At 45.0% G+C, this 19,250-nt stretch overlaps 1 protein-coding gene across 4 annotated transcripts in view; it reads right to left on the bottom strand.

Annotated features, from left to right (window-relative positions):
• dgkh (diacylglycerol kinase, eta) overlaps positions 1 to 19,250 on the bottom strand; it is a gene marked incomplete at its 5' end in the record, with an annotated part of 70,933 nt that overhangs the window by 49,647 nt on the left and 2,036 nt on the right. For 3 of the 4 annotated variants that reach the window (XR_013932006.1, XM_080412506.1, XM_080412507.1), the window contains 3 exons: positions 3,144 to 3,224; positions 7,345 to 7,455; positions 18,781 to 19,110. Coding sequence is in view for 3 of the 4 variants with exons in the window: in XM_080412506.1 (XP_080268632.1) it covers positions 3,144 to 3,224; positions 7,345 to 7,455; positions 18,781 to 19,110 (522 nt within the window). Of the gene's footprint in view, positions 1 to 3,143; positions 3,225 to 7,344; positions 7,456 to 18,780; positions 19,111 to 19,250 lie in introns of those variants that run through there. The other variant, XM_080412508.1, reaches the window with a different exon arrangement.

The following is a 19,250-nucleotide window of genomic DNA, read 5'->3' as shown; positions in this document are numbered from 1 at the left end:
TTCTAGGCTTGAGTACTTAAAATGCTCAATGGAATAAACATACACAAAAAGGCATGTTGCTTTTACATGACTTTAAATAGCGTAAAAGGACAATTAAGTCCAATAGGGCTCCAACAGTAAATCAGACTAATTGATTTAATCGATGATTTGATTAATCAAAGTAATCAATAGAATAATCCCTTAGAAAATGATCTACAGCTCTAATTCTCTCTTTCCACACTTTTCCAAGCTCCCTGCCTTGTCAACAGCCCCCCCCCCCCCATTCATCTCTCTCTCGTTCTATAAATCCTCTTCTCTCTCTTTCTCTTGTCTTTCAACTTCGCTCCTCTCCTCTCCATCTCTCCTCACCACCGCCTCTGATCCTAGACGGATGTTGATGATAAGAAAATGCATCTCAGCTCCAAAGAGCTTTTAGACTTGCATGCCGCCAATATTGCTATGCACGAAACATTATGCAATGCGTGCTTGAAGAACCCTGCGAAACACGTGCCAGGCACATACAGTATGTGCCCATACAACACGTGTCTCCACACACACACACACACACCACACACACACACACACACACACACACACACACACACACACACACACACACACACACACACACACACACACACACAGACACACACACACACACACACACACACACACACACACACACACACACACACACACACACACACACACACACACACACACACAGACACGCGCATACTACGGGGCACATGTCATTTTATTTATGAATTCAAGCAGCAGGCGTGTCCATGTGGAGGGTGCTCGGTGAAGCGCCACGGGCGCTGCTAAGAATAGCAGCGTGTTCTCTGCTGGGGCCTGTTCTCCTTCCTCACTCCTCCTCCTCATTTCTATTTATAGCAACACCAATGGGGAGGGCAGTCATTTATAGAAAGGACAGGCCCCTTCTTGCGGCTCCTTGTCTGTTTGCATCCCACCTAGATGAGACTCATGTTTACTGCCCACCACCTCCCTCCCACACACACACACACACGCACGCACGCTCATCCTTTCCAGCCAGTCATGTCTTTCTGAGCACAGGGCCATTCATAGCTACTGTATCACCGTGGTAGTGAGTTGCTGGCAGGGGGTTAGAAATACCACAAGCCGTGCTGGGAAAGAGCTTTAATCATTTAAATAGCATCTAAATATAACTTGGCCAATAGTATTTTCAGATGTTATGCGGTCACAGTGGCACATTTCCTCACAGTGGCCTTGCTAGTGCTAAATGAAAACACAGCAAAACCCTCTGTGTTAATCTATCCATTTATAACTCACACATGAGATGCGTGATGTATGTTTTATACATTTTTTAAATATCTACCTTTTTAAATATATTATTTTGGAGGTGAGATTGGGCTGAACCTTTGCCCAAATATAGAGATGACAGACGTTACAGTACTGACGTACTAGGTGACTGTCATGATAGACTGGCCACATATAGTCCAAGATCTACAGGGAAGCCAACCCATAATTAGACCCTGTCTTGTTTTTACGGTGTGGCTGTGTGTGTGTGTGTCCGGAACAGGATTTCCGCAAGTCCTTTTTTCGGCTGGCCAACGTGGCCGATATGATTCTAATTTACCGGCCAAATGCAAATATTACCGACCATGATGTAATACATGACACATGCGTCTTCTCCCTTCTAACAAACAAACAAAGTAACATTTCAGTCATAGATAACCTTCTTCAGGCTAAATAAAGTGCCCAACCTGTACCGTGCAGGTTGGGTAATGTGCGGTTGGGTACGGTATATATTTATTTATTGTTGACGTTCACGGTACTGTACATTTTGCCTCCGCACCTGTCAAAGACCTTTTATCTAGGTGTGTGGAGGTTTTTAAACACATGGACTGAATTAAAACATTGTTTTTCATCCCCATGCCAGCGTTTTTACCTTATATTGACGATCTTTGGAGAGCCACGGGAGCCGCGATGTGTACACAGATGTAGACAAAGAGTGTCTGGGGGTGGGGGAGGGTCTCCTCTATCCACCGGAACAAAAGTTTTGTAACCGCGATCGGCCATTTTGTTGCTATCGGCTAACATAGGAGTAGCCTGAGGCTACGAGCTCAATCCATGGTCTTGAAGGGCGGACCCAAACACAGCCGCCCGGATTTGTGCGTGGCTTCCTATTGCTTCACCAATCTATGTCCCCGCCTCCCCTCCCCTCCCCCCCTCGGCCTGTGCACGGAGCACGCTGACGTCACCAAATTTAGAGCGACGCCCCTCTGCACTCTGATTGGTTAGGAGATAACAAGGTCCAAGACCATCGTTCCTGCATGGCTCCCCCAGGCTTTTTTTCTTTTGTAACAAAAAAAAAAGCCTGGGTTTCCGAGGCTAACATAGGAGTGGACGGAAGTGACATTTTTTGGGATGACGTCACATTCGTCCATTCGTTCTCTCAGAGTCAAGGGATCATTTTAAGTTGGGTTAGAGTTCCCTCTTGTGGAATGTTCAAAAAAAAAATATTTCTTAAAGGACAAAAACGTCCTTTGGCAGGCAAGTGTTGGATTTTTTAAAACATCCTTGGCAAGCAATGTGTTAACAGTTATTTCCGTTAACTAAAATGTTTTTTTTTTCATATCTAGTTCTCATTATCCTCCTATAATTCTACAAACCTCTGTAGTGGTGAGGCCAAAATCGTTCTGCCCGGTTCTCCTCAGTGGCTGGAGCAATTGATCTGAATTTGCACACAGCCATTCACCATTACCATGTGCACTGAACAGCGAAGCCCGTTTTTCGATTTCACCAAACGTCAGCTGTTTATTAGCGTTTTAAAAGAATGTCGCCATGGTTACGGCTGCCCAGCTGTGGGATGGCCCCGCGAGCTATGGGATGAATGGCTCCCGGGTTGCCAGATCATGTGCGCATATCCCCCCAAGGGTATGGGCTAGTATTGTTAGTTTAAATTAACTATAATAACCTTGCACTCCAGTAGTTTGTGTGTGTGTGTGTGTGTGTGTGTGTGTGTGTGTGTGTGTGTGTGTGTGTGTGTGTGTGTGTGTGTGTGTGTGTGTGTGTGTGTGTGTGCACACACGCACTTGCGTGCATGTATATACTGTATGAGTGTACTGTACATGTTCTTTTTGCATTCAGCACCATTTGTTTTCAGAATGGCCACTCACCGTGAAGCTGTTGTTGACATTCTTTGTGCTGGACTCCGCGACGCTGGCATCTGATAGGTCGACCTCGTCAAAGATAAGGGACTGCAGAAGATGAAAGAGCAAGAAGAGAGAGAGGGAGTGAGAGATACAGAGGTGGACAGGATGAGCATTTTTTAAAACTGCCTTCAAGAATTGAAGTAGAACAGAGCTTAGCTTATTTTATATGTTACACAGTAAAACCTTGAGTGTTCATTTAAAGTTAAAGTAACACTCAGGATGTTGCTGTGTATGGAGGGAGGGAGTTGGGGCCAGATAGAAATATCCCAATAGCGAGAGCGAAGCAGACAATACAGTGACAGGTGAGAATTATCTATAGTCCTGGATGAAAGCTAGGGAAAGGTCACACACAACTTGTGTCATAGTAAATGTGACATTCTATAAGGACAGCCGGTGTACGTAAAAGGGCATGGTCGAAAAGAGGAAAATCAAATGCTAGCATGAAGACTTCACCTCAGATGTTCTGTGATGGTCGTTTTCTGCCAGAGATTTTCGTCGACTCTAGGCTAATGCTAACTCAACATCATGGCTTCGAGCGAACTGTCCAGGTCCTTCATTTAAAAAAGGCATCCTTTATGTACTATAAATCTTCCACGCTCAATTGTGATCGATTGGGTTTGGTGACAGCTGCAATCCAGAAATTACTTGAATGAAGAAAAGCCAATCTGCATGGTAGAATCGTGGGGATTGCCCAGATCATAACTCAGTGGTAGAAATTTGTCTCTCATGCGGTTTGAATCCCTGGTAGGACATCAACGTTATGGATTGTATTGTAGCTTTAATGAGAAGGCCATGACACAGTGGCCACACTTATATATATATGGGTGATAGGGGGCTATCTGCCTGAAAGACACTGCTACCATTAAGAAAGAAGTGCATCATGGGATGAGCTGAAAACTGAGCGTCATTCTTTTGAGTAACAATTTGTCTCTTGAGGATTATTAGATTTATTGTGATACAGCAGTAACATGCACTTTGCCACAACAGAGTGATGCTTGCATGACAAGACTTGAGCCTGATTTTAGTTGTACGATGGCGCGGGACACCGTTGTGCAACGGTGTATAAATTAGGCATTAATGCCAGAGTTCCCGTTGGTTTGACCATACCCTCTGCATTGATGGGAGCATAGGGAGAGCATTCTGATCATTAAATGAGGCATGGCAAAAATGTGCACTGGGTTAATAGTCATGGGTTTCATGGTATGTCTGACACGACAGACAAATTCACACAGTGAGACTGTGCGAGACAAATAGAAAGAGACAAAGCGAGAGAGACAAATAGTTAGAGCGACATACAGTACAGACAGAGAGCCAAGCCACACAGCACAATCAATCCTCTCTGTAAAATGGACCTTTACAGGTCTGTTCTTACACTCAAGAGTTAAATGAACTCTGAGGATTCAACTGTGCAGACACTGCAACATGATATCCTAACAGAGCTCTGGTGATGACATCACTGCAGGGCACACAGCTGAGCTCTTAAGGGACCAGAAAAAATTGACTGTCAAAGGAATTGATGTGCGTGCGTGCATGTGTGCGTGTAATGAGATAGGAATTGATGTGCGTGCGTGCATGTGTGCGTGTAATGAGATATATGGGCTGTTTTAGCTGTCAGAGGGGATGCCCAGTTCGTAACACCTTCTCCAGGCCTGAGAGGGGCACCAGCCAGCGAGTGTGTGTGTGTGTGTGTGTGTGTGTGTGTGTGTGTGTGTGTGTGTGTGTGTGTGTGTGTGTGTGTGTGTGTGTGTGTGTGTGTGTGTGTGTGTGTGTGTGTGTGTGTGTGTGTGTGTGTGTGTGTGTGTGTGTGTGTGTGTGTGTGTGTGTGTGTGTGTGTGTGTATTTAGGGACAAGCGTCCCAGGGCTTGAACATGTGCCCAGAAGTGTGTGTGTGTGTGTGTGTGTGTGTGTGTGTGTGTGTGTGTGTGTGGGCCACATGGGCCTGACACAGTGTGAGTGCAATGCCAACACAAACACTGGCCTCTGTTCCAGTGTGTTTGGCTGTGTGTGTGTGTGTGTGCGTGTGCGTGTGCGTGTGCGTGTGCGTGTGCGTGTGCGTGTGTGTGTGTGTGTGCGTGTGTGTGTGTGTGTGTGTGTGTGCGTGCGTGTGTGTGTGTGTGCACCCGTGGTTTGAGACACAGCTTTCGCCACTTCTCTTCTGACTCTTGACAAACTCGCACGCACGCACGCACGCACGCACGCACGCACGCACGCACGCACGCACGCACGCACGCACGCACGCACACATATGCAAGCACATACATCCGGTTTTCTGGAGGGCAGCTATAATGAAAGCTGACATTGAGTGGTGGACAAGGGCCAAGAGTCCAGGCCCTGAGATCCGAGGCTGCATATCAGGGCCCTGAAATGCCCTAAAATCTCTACAGCTTGGGGGAAGATGGAAGCATGGCTATAGGAACCCCTGGACCACTGAGATGCAGCCTCTATGGTGGATCAATGTGGAGGTAAAATCTTCTGAAGCAATGCCAGAGCAGAGGGCAGCACAGCCAGCTGGGCTACAGTATCTAATGGGTGTGGAACTTATCTATTATGGAAACTGGTGTCACTATATGGCCATGATTATACCTATAGTATACTCATGCACAGTCAAATCCTCAGTGATGATTTATGCATTTGAAAATCAGAGAGTGTACAAATATAACCAAATGGACTCTTACGGTGACATTTGGTGACATTTGTACACTCCCAGCATTAAATTAACACTTGTGATTTAATAGTATAATGTCATTTATTTTCTTCCTTTACCATGGCCATCTAGAGACGTTTAACTGCAGGGCTGGGCAAACAACACACATACAGTAGTGCACAAACTAGTCTGGTGTAGCCGGACGATCGGAGATCTCCGCCTACCATTATGTCTGGTGACATCTTAAACCAATGTAATGGCTAGAACAGCAGAGAAAAGGGGCTGCAGATAAACCTACTGTACGCTTACGGCTTTGAAAACCAATCATATTACAGTCCCAATATGAAGGACCGCCCTAAAGTCTTTGCATTGGTTCTGCAAATGCAGTTTTGTTTTACATTGTCCAAATTGTTTCTACCCAGTTCTAGCCACAACAATGAATTTAGATGTCATCAGACGGATCAGTAGGCACAGATCTCTTCACCAAGTACGGTGTCTACTTGAGCCAGGTCTGTTGTGTTACGTTGCCCAACCCTAAACTATACCTGGGATATACACTGTGCACTCACACCACGTGGGGATACTAAACAAAAACTTTTTTTTTTCAAGTCATCACATCGTACTTTGGAGGTGTGAACCTCTTGTTTTTCTTTGGGGCTTTTTTTTTCAAAAGACCCTGGATTCTAGACTTTTGTATTAAAAATGTTTTGCGCTTTAGTATCCTTCAAAATGCCAGTGTATTATGAAGTGGTTCCTACTGTTATGTCCACATGGTGTGAATGCAGCAGTGACTTATACTGTACGTATGTGATGGGGGGGGGGGCGTATAGAGGTGAATAGAGAGGTAGGGAGTGAGGGGGTGTTGGGAGATTGGCCCCTGACTGGCCCCTGGCTGGGCTGTGCTGACCCGGATTGCCATCAGTCCCTCCTCGGATCCACTGGCGCCCAGAGGCGGCGGGGAGGAGTGTCGTGGGCCCGTCCAGCACACGGACAGAACCCGCCAACACACACGACTCCTGGACACCCTGCGCCGCGCCCGCTCCTGCCAGCGTGACAGGGCACTGCCAGGCTGGCACACAAACACACACAAACACACACATTCCAGACCAGGGAGGTTAGGTTATCCAAAGCTAAAGGGGTAAAGAGAGGGGTTAAAGTTCAAGGGTTAAATAAAGAGGCACACTGACAGGTGAAAAAGGAATAAAGAATATTTGAGAGGGGGGCGGAGGGACAGTTAAGATGTTGGAAGGTTTAAAGTAGTAAAAGAAAGAAAGAGCTGATAAGGTTTTATGTCATGTATCTGCAAATTGTGACAGTGTCATGATATTTTGCGGTCTGTGGATACAAGGCTGTTAAGTGGGACGTACAGTGCAGTACAATGCAGTACAGTACACTACGTTTAAGGCAGTCTGCTTGCCTATGAGACTGTGCTCATGTTTGCCGAAGTTGACCATAATATCGCGTCAGCGGGAAGGAGAGGAGCCGTGGAGATGGACACATAAAGACACACACAGGGCCTACCTTGGCATCTTTGGCGTAATAGAGAGTCCGCCCTCGCAGTTTGAAGTAGCGCTTTCTCCACCTCTGGAATGAGCTGGTCTGTTTCAGCAACAACCCCTCCTTTATACTGGTCTAGGGTAAGAAGAGAGAGGATGAAACAATTACACATATATCCCATTTTCATTTCCTTCTTAGCTCACAGATAGACAGAGAGAGAGAGAGAGAGAGAGAGAGAGAGAGAGAGAGAGAGAGAGAGAGAGAGAGAGAGAGAGAGAGAGAGAGAGGGGGCTTTAGTAAAGTTTCATTTTCTATGACATCCCTCCAGGTGAAGTGCATTCTTGTTTTGTATCTTTTCTTTAAACCTGTCACCAGACAACATCACCACATCATCATGCAACAGAACAAGCACGTAAATCGTGACAAGCTGTGTCACCAGGTCTTGGTTTACTATACGCACAGTTTTGGACCGACCAAAAATATGCAAAAAATATGTGTACAAGAATGAACCAATACAAAACGTATCGTCAGACTGTGCAAAATATACTTTTATCGGCATATAATGATACGTGGCCAGTAGGTCAAATAGATATGCCAAAAGAGTCCAGAAAATGTTCAATCCCACCCACACAGCATCTCTCTCCTGGGCACTGACCACCCTTCTGTGTTTATCTACAGGAAACTGTCAAGATAGAGTTTGTTTGTGTGTGTGTGTGTGTGTGTGTGTGTGTGTGTGTGTGTGTGTGTGTGTGTGTGTGTGTGTGTGTGTGTGTGTGTGTGTGTGTGTGTGTGTGTGTGTGTGTGTGTGTGCGTGCGTGCGTGTGTGTGTGTGTGCGTGCGTGCACGTGCGTGCATCCTAGCACCAATTTTACGCCTGGGAGGCGAGGGATAGGCCAAACAGTGGAGAAGAAAGGAAAGCCATTACAGACACATCATCCCTCGTGCCTCTAAAGCACTATAAACAGAGATCACTCACTCAACCCCTTCCCCTGAGCCAGAGAGAGAGACAAGGAGGGGAGAGAGAGCAGAGGGCAACATCCCATTGACTGCTTGCACTGGCCCAGCCATCTGTTGAAGTCACAGGAACTCGGTGGTTTGAAACCGTTTTAACCCTTCTGGTCTAAACACACATCTGTCTTGCACTCTGAAAGTTTGACAAGTTTTAAAGAGACTCTCATGGTGTGGAAAATAGACCTCTGCTAACGAATGTTCCACGCTTCAGGAACCTTTCATGGGGACTTTTAACGAGCAACTCAAACCATCATAAGAAGAGGGCGAGAGATATGTGCAGTGGTAGCAACTTTGGGGGGAAATATACACGTGACGGCTATACAAAGATACACCAGATAAGAAAGGTGCAACAGGAAAGACAGGGAGATGATATCTAGTATCTATCTATCTATCTATCTACAGTAGATATATACTGTAGATACACACCCACGTCCCACACGCATTGCATGTGCACATACACGCACGCACGTGTGCGCACACACACACACACACACACACACACACACACACACACACACACACACACACACACACACACACACACACACACACACACACACACACACACCAAACTGTAGTTCAGTGTGCTGTCCTTTCTTAAGGTCCTGTGTGTTTCCTACCTAAAGTAGTCCTGACAGTCTCAGCCGAGCACAGGCCAGGGTCCCCACACATTTTTAGCAATGAATTTCCAAAACTTTTCCAAAACTTTTCCAGAATATTTAGCCCAATTTCCAGGCCTATAAAACAATCATTCAGCGCAATAATGTGTCTCTTACTCCTATGTAGAATGCCCAAAGATAGGCAGTGTAGCAAAAATAAAGCATAGAATATAGAATAGTACAATTTCATTCAAAATTTTGTGCAAAATTAGGGCATAGCTCACTGGAAGACTCATTATGGCATTCGTATGACTTTATTTAAATAATTTAATTTGATTTTATTTAAATAATATATGCCATCACACAGCCCGTTCAGCGAAAAAATACTTATGTTACATATTTCGTGTAATGTTATACATGTTTATGAAAATGTTTTGTATTAACAAAATCAATAGCCAAAAACAATGCATAGCCAAATATTTTTCCAGGACCCTTGATAAATTCCAGGACCTTTGATCAATTCCCAAACTTTTCCAGTACTGGATAATTTTTTTTTCAATTTCAAAATATTTCCAGGAATTTCATGACCGTGGGGACCCTGACAGGCACATGTACACTGGCACACAAAGTCATCGTGTAGGCAAGCCATACATGCATGATTCACTACTGGACGGATGAGACATGACACATATGTACACAAGCGAGCACACATACATTTACACACATTTCGTGCAGTCATCATGTGTATACAGACAAACAGAGAGCAGAGACACTCCAAATACAGGGAGACATGGTAACACTCAAGACACACACACATGGAAATGCTGTGTGGAAGAACATCACTCTAAGGGTGCACGCACGAGCACGAGCACGAGCACACACACACACACACACACACACACACACACACACACACACACACACACACACACACACACACACACACACACACACACACACACACACACACACACACACACACACACACACACACACACACACACAAAGGCTATTTATAGCAGAGGAAAGGCTGCTCTCTGAGGGGAGAATTACAAACAGAGACACAGGCCTGGAGCTGACATCCTGCCCACCAGCTGTGTCAACTTAAACACAGTGAACACTGTTCCAGCACACACACACACACACACACACACACACACACACACACACACACACACACACACACACACACACACACACACACACACACACACACACACACACACACACACACACACGCATTCATGTTCATACATTCAGACACCATGCACATTTTGATGCATCAAACATAACGTAATTATTAAAGATTCTACCTGAACAGTTACACAATGAGCATCGTGCATGCCACCTTTCTTACACCGAAGCATGTCGTAGCATCACCTTACACACTTCATTAAGTGTTCAAGTCTTCAAGCTACTGTTTATCAACAAATAAGCGCAAGCAGAGACGAGGAGAAAAAGAAACAGAAGGAAAAGACACCAAAAAATAATGAGAAGCAAAAACAAGAGCCAACACACACACACACACACACACACGCAGACACACACACTGTGAGGCCCAACTGTGACTAGACTGAAGCGTCTGTTTACATGCTTCAGATGTTAATTCCCCGCTTTTCCTTTACGTAAAACAGTCTGAAGACCAAATTCCAGCAGTGGATTAAGGTGAAATACCTCAATCCTTACTGCCGTATAAGGCCTCGTCTGTTTGGCTGTGACCACACTCAGAGGTGGACTGAAATACTGAGGGACCGACATTGCGGGTGAAGTCATCCTTTCATTTTTAGACCTGCGGGGTTGCAGGTACTGAAGGTTAAGTGGCGAGTTCGCAAACACACGTCCTGCATAGGGACATCACTACATGAAACGCAAGACGAAGACAGTAGTACACACAAATGCAATACAAACAAACACACAACATACACACACACACACACACACACACACACACCACACACATAATCTGCAATCTTATCTTACTAACTAACTTCTAACTAATCTTATATTATCTGTCTCCCCAACACAAAAGGGTGAATATCCTATATACTGTACTATGGAAAAAGAGCCATTGAGCACACACACACACACACACACACACACACACACACACACACACACACACACACACACACACACACACACACACACACACACACACACACATGCACACACACATGCACACGCACATATGCAAACACAGAGTACAGGCACACAGCTCCTTTCCACAGCGTGTCATTTGCAGAGTATATAGACCGTGTCAACAGAAGGTGCTCATTACTAGAAAACAAGGCTTTTATATGCCTGTGCAAGCTATGGAAAGAGATGCCCTCCAATTCACATGGTCTTCTACTATTTTAGATATCATAATGCACGCTCGCGCGCGCGCACACACACACACACACACACACACACACACACACACACACACACACACACACACACACACGTACATATGGGTTGTCCAGTCAGCTGCTGCTCCTGATAATCCAATCAGAGCAGAGAGAACACAGGGCTATCTGAGAAGCTTCATGAAGGCCTCATGACCAGCCATGCCAGACAAATGACCCTACACACACATGCATGCACGCCCGCATGCACTCTCTCACACCCACACACGCACGCGCACACACACGCGCACACACACACACACACACACACACACACACACACAGAGAGAGATGCTGACAAGCTAACTTGTACTGTAGCACCCACATAAATCCTATAGGACATTTTACTCTTAATCAACTTTGGCCTTATACATTAGCCCTGCATGGGTCTACCATGGTTGTTATAGTAATTCAGCAACATAATAATGTAGCACTATCCTTGTCAAAGCTTAATATTAAAAGGAACAATGGCACACACTGCTCTGAAGTTTAACCAGCTTTGAATGATCATGGTAATGTTTTTTTATACATACTTGTTAAATCTCTTGTACAGTTTACTTTATAGTTGTAGAAATACAATCCATTCAGACATTCTACTGTTTTCTTTCTGCACTAATGTCAAATTTATTCTTTTACAATTACAAATGGACCGCATTCTGTACACCCCATTTCGATGCATCACTTTAAGTTGAAAATCGGTTATCTTTGGCGTGCGACACAGTCGTGAAACAAAGTATAAATTGGTCTTAAAGTCACTTAAGAAGTGGAACTTTTTCTTTCCTCCATGCCAGAGTAGCAAAAGTGACTTTGCTCTAGTTGGGTGTTCTATTTTCTAGTTTGTCCCTCCTTGGTCTCCATAGTTCCTCCTTGTCTTCATCTCCTTCCTGTTGCCAAGTGGGGCAGAAGTGATCTATAAATAGTTCTCCTCCTCTCCTCTCTGTGCCGCTCCTCTCCTCTGCTAAATTGTGAGAGGGAGAGCAAGTCCCTGTGCCAAAGAGAACTGAGTAACCCGAGCACCGTGTACCTTACGCACACACACACACACACACACACACACACACACACACACACACACACACACACACACACACACACACACACACACACACACACACACACACACACACACACCGTGTCTGGCTACTGACAGGGTGGCACGCACTCTCCCTGTCTGTCACTATGAAGCACACAAACAAACACACACACACACACACACACACACACACACACACACACACACACACACACACACACACACACACACACACACACACACACACACACACACACACACACACAAAACATGGACACACAATGAACAAAAGGCACAGGCAGTTCCAATGAGTCCAACAGCTGTGTGCGGAGGATAAGGACAGAGTAGATGAAGAGAGCAGAGCAGAGCTTGTATCCTGTCCATGAGAAACACCAAGTCAGTCAGCCTGCTGATAGATAGCTACTGGATGACATGACCATCTTCACACCAGCTCCAGCCGGACCAACTACAAGCAACTAGAAACCACCTGTAGAGTGAGGATAGTGTAACCTCTCACATTCCCACTGCCTGTTCCCCTCTACAGGCAGACACTTGTGATTTTATGAGCTTTTTTCTCTGATTAACCACTTAAACATACAGGTTACAAACGTAACCCTGGTTATTTGAGTATTACGAGCGAGATGTCTGCAGGGTGCTACATAAGGGACTGCTGTGGCCTGGCGCGTTATTCAAGATATGCATTTTCCTTCCTCTTATCAAGCAAGGAGGGTGCTTCGAAGAGACATCTCGCTCGCAATACTCAAATAACCGGGGTTTCGTTTGTAACCTATAGTCATTTTTCGTATTACTCACTCAATGTCTCGCTTATGGGAGACAATCCCTCTAGGCTCTATGCTAGGCCCCCTCCTGTTTTCGCTCAATCGTCTATTTGTCGAAAATAGCTGGATGAGCCGAAAATAGCCAATCGACAAGCTCACAACACGTTGCGTTGCAAGGTGCTGTGAGCTTAATTAATAGGGACACTAAGGTTCAAGTGGTTTTAAGGAGACAAACAATAGCCTACATTAAAAAAGGTCACCTCTCCAGAGGCAAGCTTGTCTGTTGTTAATGGAGCCTTTTCACGGATGTCTCCTAACAGGGTAAACACAGCTGAAGCTCATAAAAGTAATAGATGGTGGGTGGTTACGTGTTATTTACTGTAGGTTTATCAGTTAGCAACAAGCATTGACAATACCATTGAATGTTGTCAGTACTTGCTCTGGCTGCCTGCCTGGGACACCCTGTGTGACCTTTCTCTAAAGGCCTGTGGAGATGCAACTATAGCAAGCACATGTCACTGATAACGCCACGTCTCTCATTCTATTCCTCTCTTTCCTGCAAATTCAGCAATGTTCCTTCTATCCCTTACCTGAGCTTACATCTAGATTCAGACCAATATATCTTCTGGTCGATATCATATATCAGCTATTATTAGATTTTTTTCAACAACAAAAAATCAGTATTGGCAATTATGCAACCAATTTTTAACAGCTTTACTTGACTTTATTTGCTTATTTGGACGAGACAGTATACATATTAATGAACACAGCAACAAAGCTACAGCAGTAGAGTTGGAAGGCAGTGTAAATATGTCGAAGTTAGTATGCCAATTTTCATCCGTAGTCCCAACATGTAACAACAAGATATTGCAGGAAAAGAAAGCTCTACATGTTTCTGCCATGTAATCTCAAACAACAAAGACCAAAACAAAACAACAAAAAGACCACAACAATACAACATCAATTTCATCCTGGCATCCCTATTTTGGGCATCATTTTTTGGGTGATCATTTTCACAATTTTTAAAAAGTTTTTTTTATGTTCAAAAATAGCAGATCTACACTCTCACAATGCGCTAGTTTCTACTTTTTGGAAACTTTAATACAATCTACGTTTTTCAAATTGATTAGAATTGATTTAGCACTTTTTGACAAATTATCGTTCAAAACATTGGTAATTGTTTGGCAAGGACAAAAAAATCTGGCATTAGTCACGCTCTACTTACATGCTCTCCTGAACAAATAATGCACATAGTAAAAAGCACGTACATACATTTGCGTGCGTGACGTGTACGTGCATACATATACACAGAGAGACAAAATGACCCTGTCTGACTAAGTCAACCACAAAACCCTTTATACACAGTACAATCCAGTCCAGAATTTGTAAAGAGCTGAACGTTAAATGAACACTCCGGATTTCCCTGTGTACTGACAGCTCTGAATTGCTGTAATTGTAATTGCCCGGTCTATTAAGACAATTGCTGACTGTTGTAGAGTGGCAGTTGTATACGTATATACTGACTGAACTGATGAGACAGGCCTCTTGTCTGGGCCTGGAATCTGCCTGCTTTGTCAGCCACTGATTTATCCCCATTACCCACTCATCCTCTCCTTCTGACAAAGAGTGCAGTGATTGTGGAGCCAGTACAATCATTTCTTTTAGGGGCTGCTGCTGAAATCTCTCCACTCCTCCCCTCTTTGTCTCTCTCTCTCTCTCTCTCTCTCTCTCTCTCTCTCTCTCTCTCTCTCTCTCTCTCTCTCTCTCTCTCTCTCTCTCTCTCTCTCTCTCTCTCTCTCTCTCTCTCTATTCCTCCCCCTGTGCGCATCTGTGCCTCTCTCTATCCCTCTCACCACACTGTTGCATTTGTCGGGGTGTAATTGTAACCCTGTCACCCTTCCTCCCCCTCCTCTGTCCGCCTTTTACTGTCACTGTGGCAAAATGGTGCAATCTGGCTGTTGAGAAGGTGTAATTCTTCTGTCTGTGGAGGCCCTGCTTAAAATCACCAGTTATGCAGATATTTTTACATCTGGGTATGGACTATGAGTCTTTTACAAGGGGGCTAAGGGGAGATATGCAAGGCTAATGACATCAAGTCATGCAATTTCAATGCAATTATCAGAGATGGGCACAAAAGGCATTGTTTGTCTCACAAATTATTCGCAGTTCACACTACACAATGAATGACTAAATGAGCAGGTGTGTGTGTGTGTGTGTGTGTGTGTGTGTGCGTGCGTGCGTGCGTGCGTGCGTGCGTGCGTGCGTGCGTGCGTGCGTGCGTGCGTGCGTGCGTGCGTGCGTGCGTGCGTGCGTGCGTGCGTGCGTGCGTGCGTGCGTGCGTGCGTGCGTGCGTGCGTGCGTGCGTGCGTGCGTGCGTTATAGAGAGAGACAAAGACAAACTAAAGGAGACAGGTGACAGACGAAGATGACACTTCCCACTATTGGAGCAATTAGACTCTAATATATAGCCCAAACACTGTATCTGACACAAGGGTGAGGTAGAGTTGGGCTATACCCTCTGTTCAAGGTTCAAGGTTCTTTATTGTTGCGTCTTGTGTACATACAGTGTGTACATGAGTACATTTTTTTTTAACTTTTGTTCAGCTCCTCAGGCATTGCAACAGCAGCTCCTCAGCTATTGCAGGACTGGCCCACGGGCCCCTACACAGTAAAATCCTCTGTATATGAGATATATTTTGTACAAATTAACACTGAGGATTTTACTGTGTAAATCCCCAAACTTCTATCTGATGTGGATCAGCCTGTGGCAGCCACGCACTGTCTTTGAGAGCAAAGCCAGTCCCCTGCACAAGCCTAGGCTAGACAGAATGCCCCAGGGCTCTGCTTTCAATCACACAGCCATCAATCCCAGGTTTATAAGCTCTCCACAGCTACGGCAGTACACCGTGAAAGGACAGGAAGAAGAAGCGATGGTCGGGTAGGGTAGAGGGAGGGAAGATGGAAAGAAGAAGGCAAAAGGCAAATCAGAGGAGAAAGCGAGGTGTGAAAGGACCATTAATTAACACTGAGCAACGCATGCATTCTGACTCCGCCATAAATTAAAGCTCTCTGCATTGGCTGCTACAGTTAATAGTATCTCTACTAGTCTAATGGCTTATACCAACACCACTGGCGATTTGTAGGTGTATACGTGTATGACACGACAACAAGAAAAAGATAGGGGAGGTAGAGAGAGAGAGAGAGTAAAATACAGCGAGAGATAATAGATAGATGGACAGATAGAGACATGGCAGAGTTTATAATGGGTATATGACACAGATGCAGTGGTGCATCAACGCTTATCGGTGCTCATCAACAGTCGTCGCTATTTACACGCATCAATATATCGACCCGTTGTGATGAGTTTATGAAGGGCTATCATCGCCAAATGGGTACAGACAGTTTCAAAGCCAGAGAGCAGGGAATTGGCTGTACAGTATCAGCAGCACACAGGGAGTCCAAAACTTTGCAATGTTTGCATTATCAGTGCGGGTGCTTTGATTCATGAACATATCTGACACACTGTCTGTGAGTACTGTGTTGAAACAGAATGTCTGGCACAATAACATTGAATGTATGCCATTGTAAAGCAGATTGCTGAATAGATACTAAGAGCTGAGACACGTTCTGGTGTGTTGAGGGTACATGTCTCCTCAACCCAATCAGCTCTCTCTTAGGCAGTGTTGCCATGGAGTCAGCCAATACAGGTAGAGAGATGTGGGTGTCTCCGGCTACCAGAGAGATGGTGGACAGGGAGAGGGAAGGGTAGAGATGCATGATGAACCAGGGATGAGTGGACAAATACACATACGCGCACGCACGCACACACACACACACACACACACACACACACACACACACACACACACACACACACACAGTGTGTGCAGGGGTTAGCAAACAACCTGGTGGAAGAACACTCAGTGAGCCAGTGCCTGCATGATCCATTAGTACTGCTCAGCACTAGTGCTTATGCCGTGCGTGCACGCACACGCACACACACACACACACACACACACACACACACACACACACACACACACACACACACACACACACACACAGGCATAGGCACATGATACAAACACGTATATATACACAGGACACAAACACACACTGCATTGCAGATTGCAGATACACTCATTGCCTCTCATTCATATCCCTCTGTTAGCTTTGTTACGACATAGTAAAATCCCCAGTGCTGATTTAATTGTAAAAATGACCCAAATGGACTCATACACTCACTGAACACATGGAAAAAACTCCATTATAAGTTTGCACGCAGTACAAACAAGCAGACGGGCTCATGGACCAGCATGACAGACAGTATAGCCAACAGACGTATGGTCCCAGAGAACAGATGAACTCAATCTGGGCCCTTGGCCAGGCTATGTCAGTAATATCCCTTCAGTGTACAACACTGTACAAGCAGCAGTGTACTTTACATCCTTGAGAACAGAGTAACAAAGTGACATCATCACCCCTGGATCAACCTGACATTCACCCATTTTCAACTCCCCTACTCTGGCCACCCTAAAACATAATTTCAACGAGAACAGGTGAATGAAGAATGTGTCATATTATAGGCATTACAGGTGTGCAACAGACTTAGAATAGTGAACGTGAATTCAAGCTGAGTACACATCACAGGGCTCTGTGTATGTAAACTTGATTGTTAACATTGACCACCACTGACTGCCACAGATCGCCATCAGACGCGTGTGTGTGTGTAACACTATTTACTTTACTCCACACCTCTGGTCAGATAATTAGCATAAGAAAAGCAGAACCAGCCAACCGTGTTCACTGGTCCGTGCCCCTAGCATCTAAATATACCTCCCACATTGAATAATTTAGGCAGGGTGGAGTGGGACGGTCAATAATTAAATGGATCCATTGGCTTGGGAGGAGGACGCTCGCTCATTTACTGTGTAAAGTGGGCCAGCACAGCTTAGGTGTCAGTGTGAAAGAGCAGAATAGCATCCTCTTACCTGCAGGTCTATTCCAATTAAGGCACGCTTGTACCAGTCAACCAGTGGCCTTATAAGGACAATTACCAAGTCTGAATGACAATGAACAAGGTATGAATATAATAATAAGGTATAATAATAATAATAATTATTATTATTATTATTATTATTGGCCTAATAATAATAACAACACATAAAAATCTCATCAACTGAGCTATAGCCTATCTCATTGCTGAGTTTGATTCTTTTGAAATGTCTATAATTTCTACAACCTGTTGAGCAAGACAGGAAACTGCTACACTATTAGGCCATTTCATGAAATCTGAGCAGAAGATAAAAACACCAACAGATAGATCATTTATTACACCGTTATAATTTACTGCAATTTTAGCCTACAATTGAAGCATTTTTAGCAGATGCTCTTGTCTTATGCAGAGCAACTAGTGTGTTCCTGTTTGCCCTTCAACATGTTGATCGTCAAGTCAGTTTATCATTGAAACAAAGCACCATAAGCCTAATAAAAAAAAAAGATTCAAATAAACTGCCATTATTATCAAATGCCTCAACATTAGCCTTGGATCAAGACTATCGTAGATGTATTTTCGATCAAATACATCTATGATAGTCTTGATCCAAGGCTATACCTCAACATAACGGATAGGTGTATAGAGGCTACCTCACCTTACTCCTGATCTGTCCAGAGGTAGACACTTTCCGGATGAGTTTCTGGGGGCCTTCCTGCTCCGCTTCGCTGTCTGACGACTCGTCCGCTGCCCCGGATCCGGCGACGACAGAAGCCCCCACGACGTTCGCATGGATCCCCGCGGCGGAGGACGGGGGACCGCCTTTCCCCTCCGGCTCCTGTAGCGGGGAGTAATAAGACCATGACTCGGGGTTAGCCCTCATCATCATGCGGTCGGCAGCCGCTCCCTTCCTCCTCCTTCTCTCCTGGATGCGAGCGGAGCTGCTGCTAGACAGCGGCTGGAAAGAAGCGCCCTTCCTCGCTGTCATCTTCTCACTGCCTGCTGCCTGTAGCCGCTAGAATACAGCCCGCTGTGCATGGGTTGCCATGTCGGCTTATTATAAGCGACTTTGGGGCTTGTTTTTCTGTAAAGTTGCTTGTAAATATTGGTCGTTTTTGCGGGTTGCGG

Source organism: Gymnoscopelus braueri (genome assembly GCF_963280865.1).
Source record: "Gymnoscopelus braueri genome assembly, chromosome: 18".
Taxonomy (NCBI): Eukaryota; Metazoa; Chordata; class Actinopteri; order Myctophiformes; family Myctophidae; genus Gymnoscopelus; species Gymnoscopelus braueri.
Note: the sequence above shows the minus strand (reverse complement) of the source record. Positions and strands in the feature narration are given on the sequence as shown.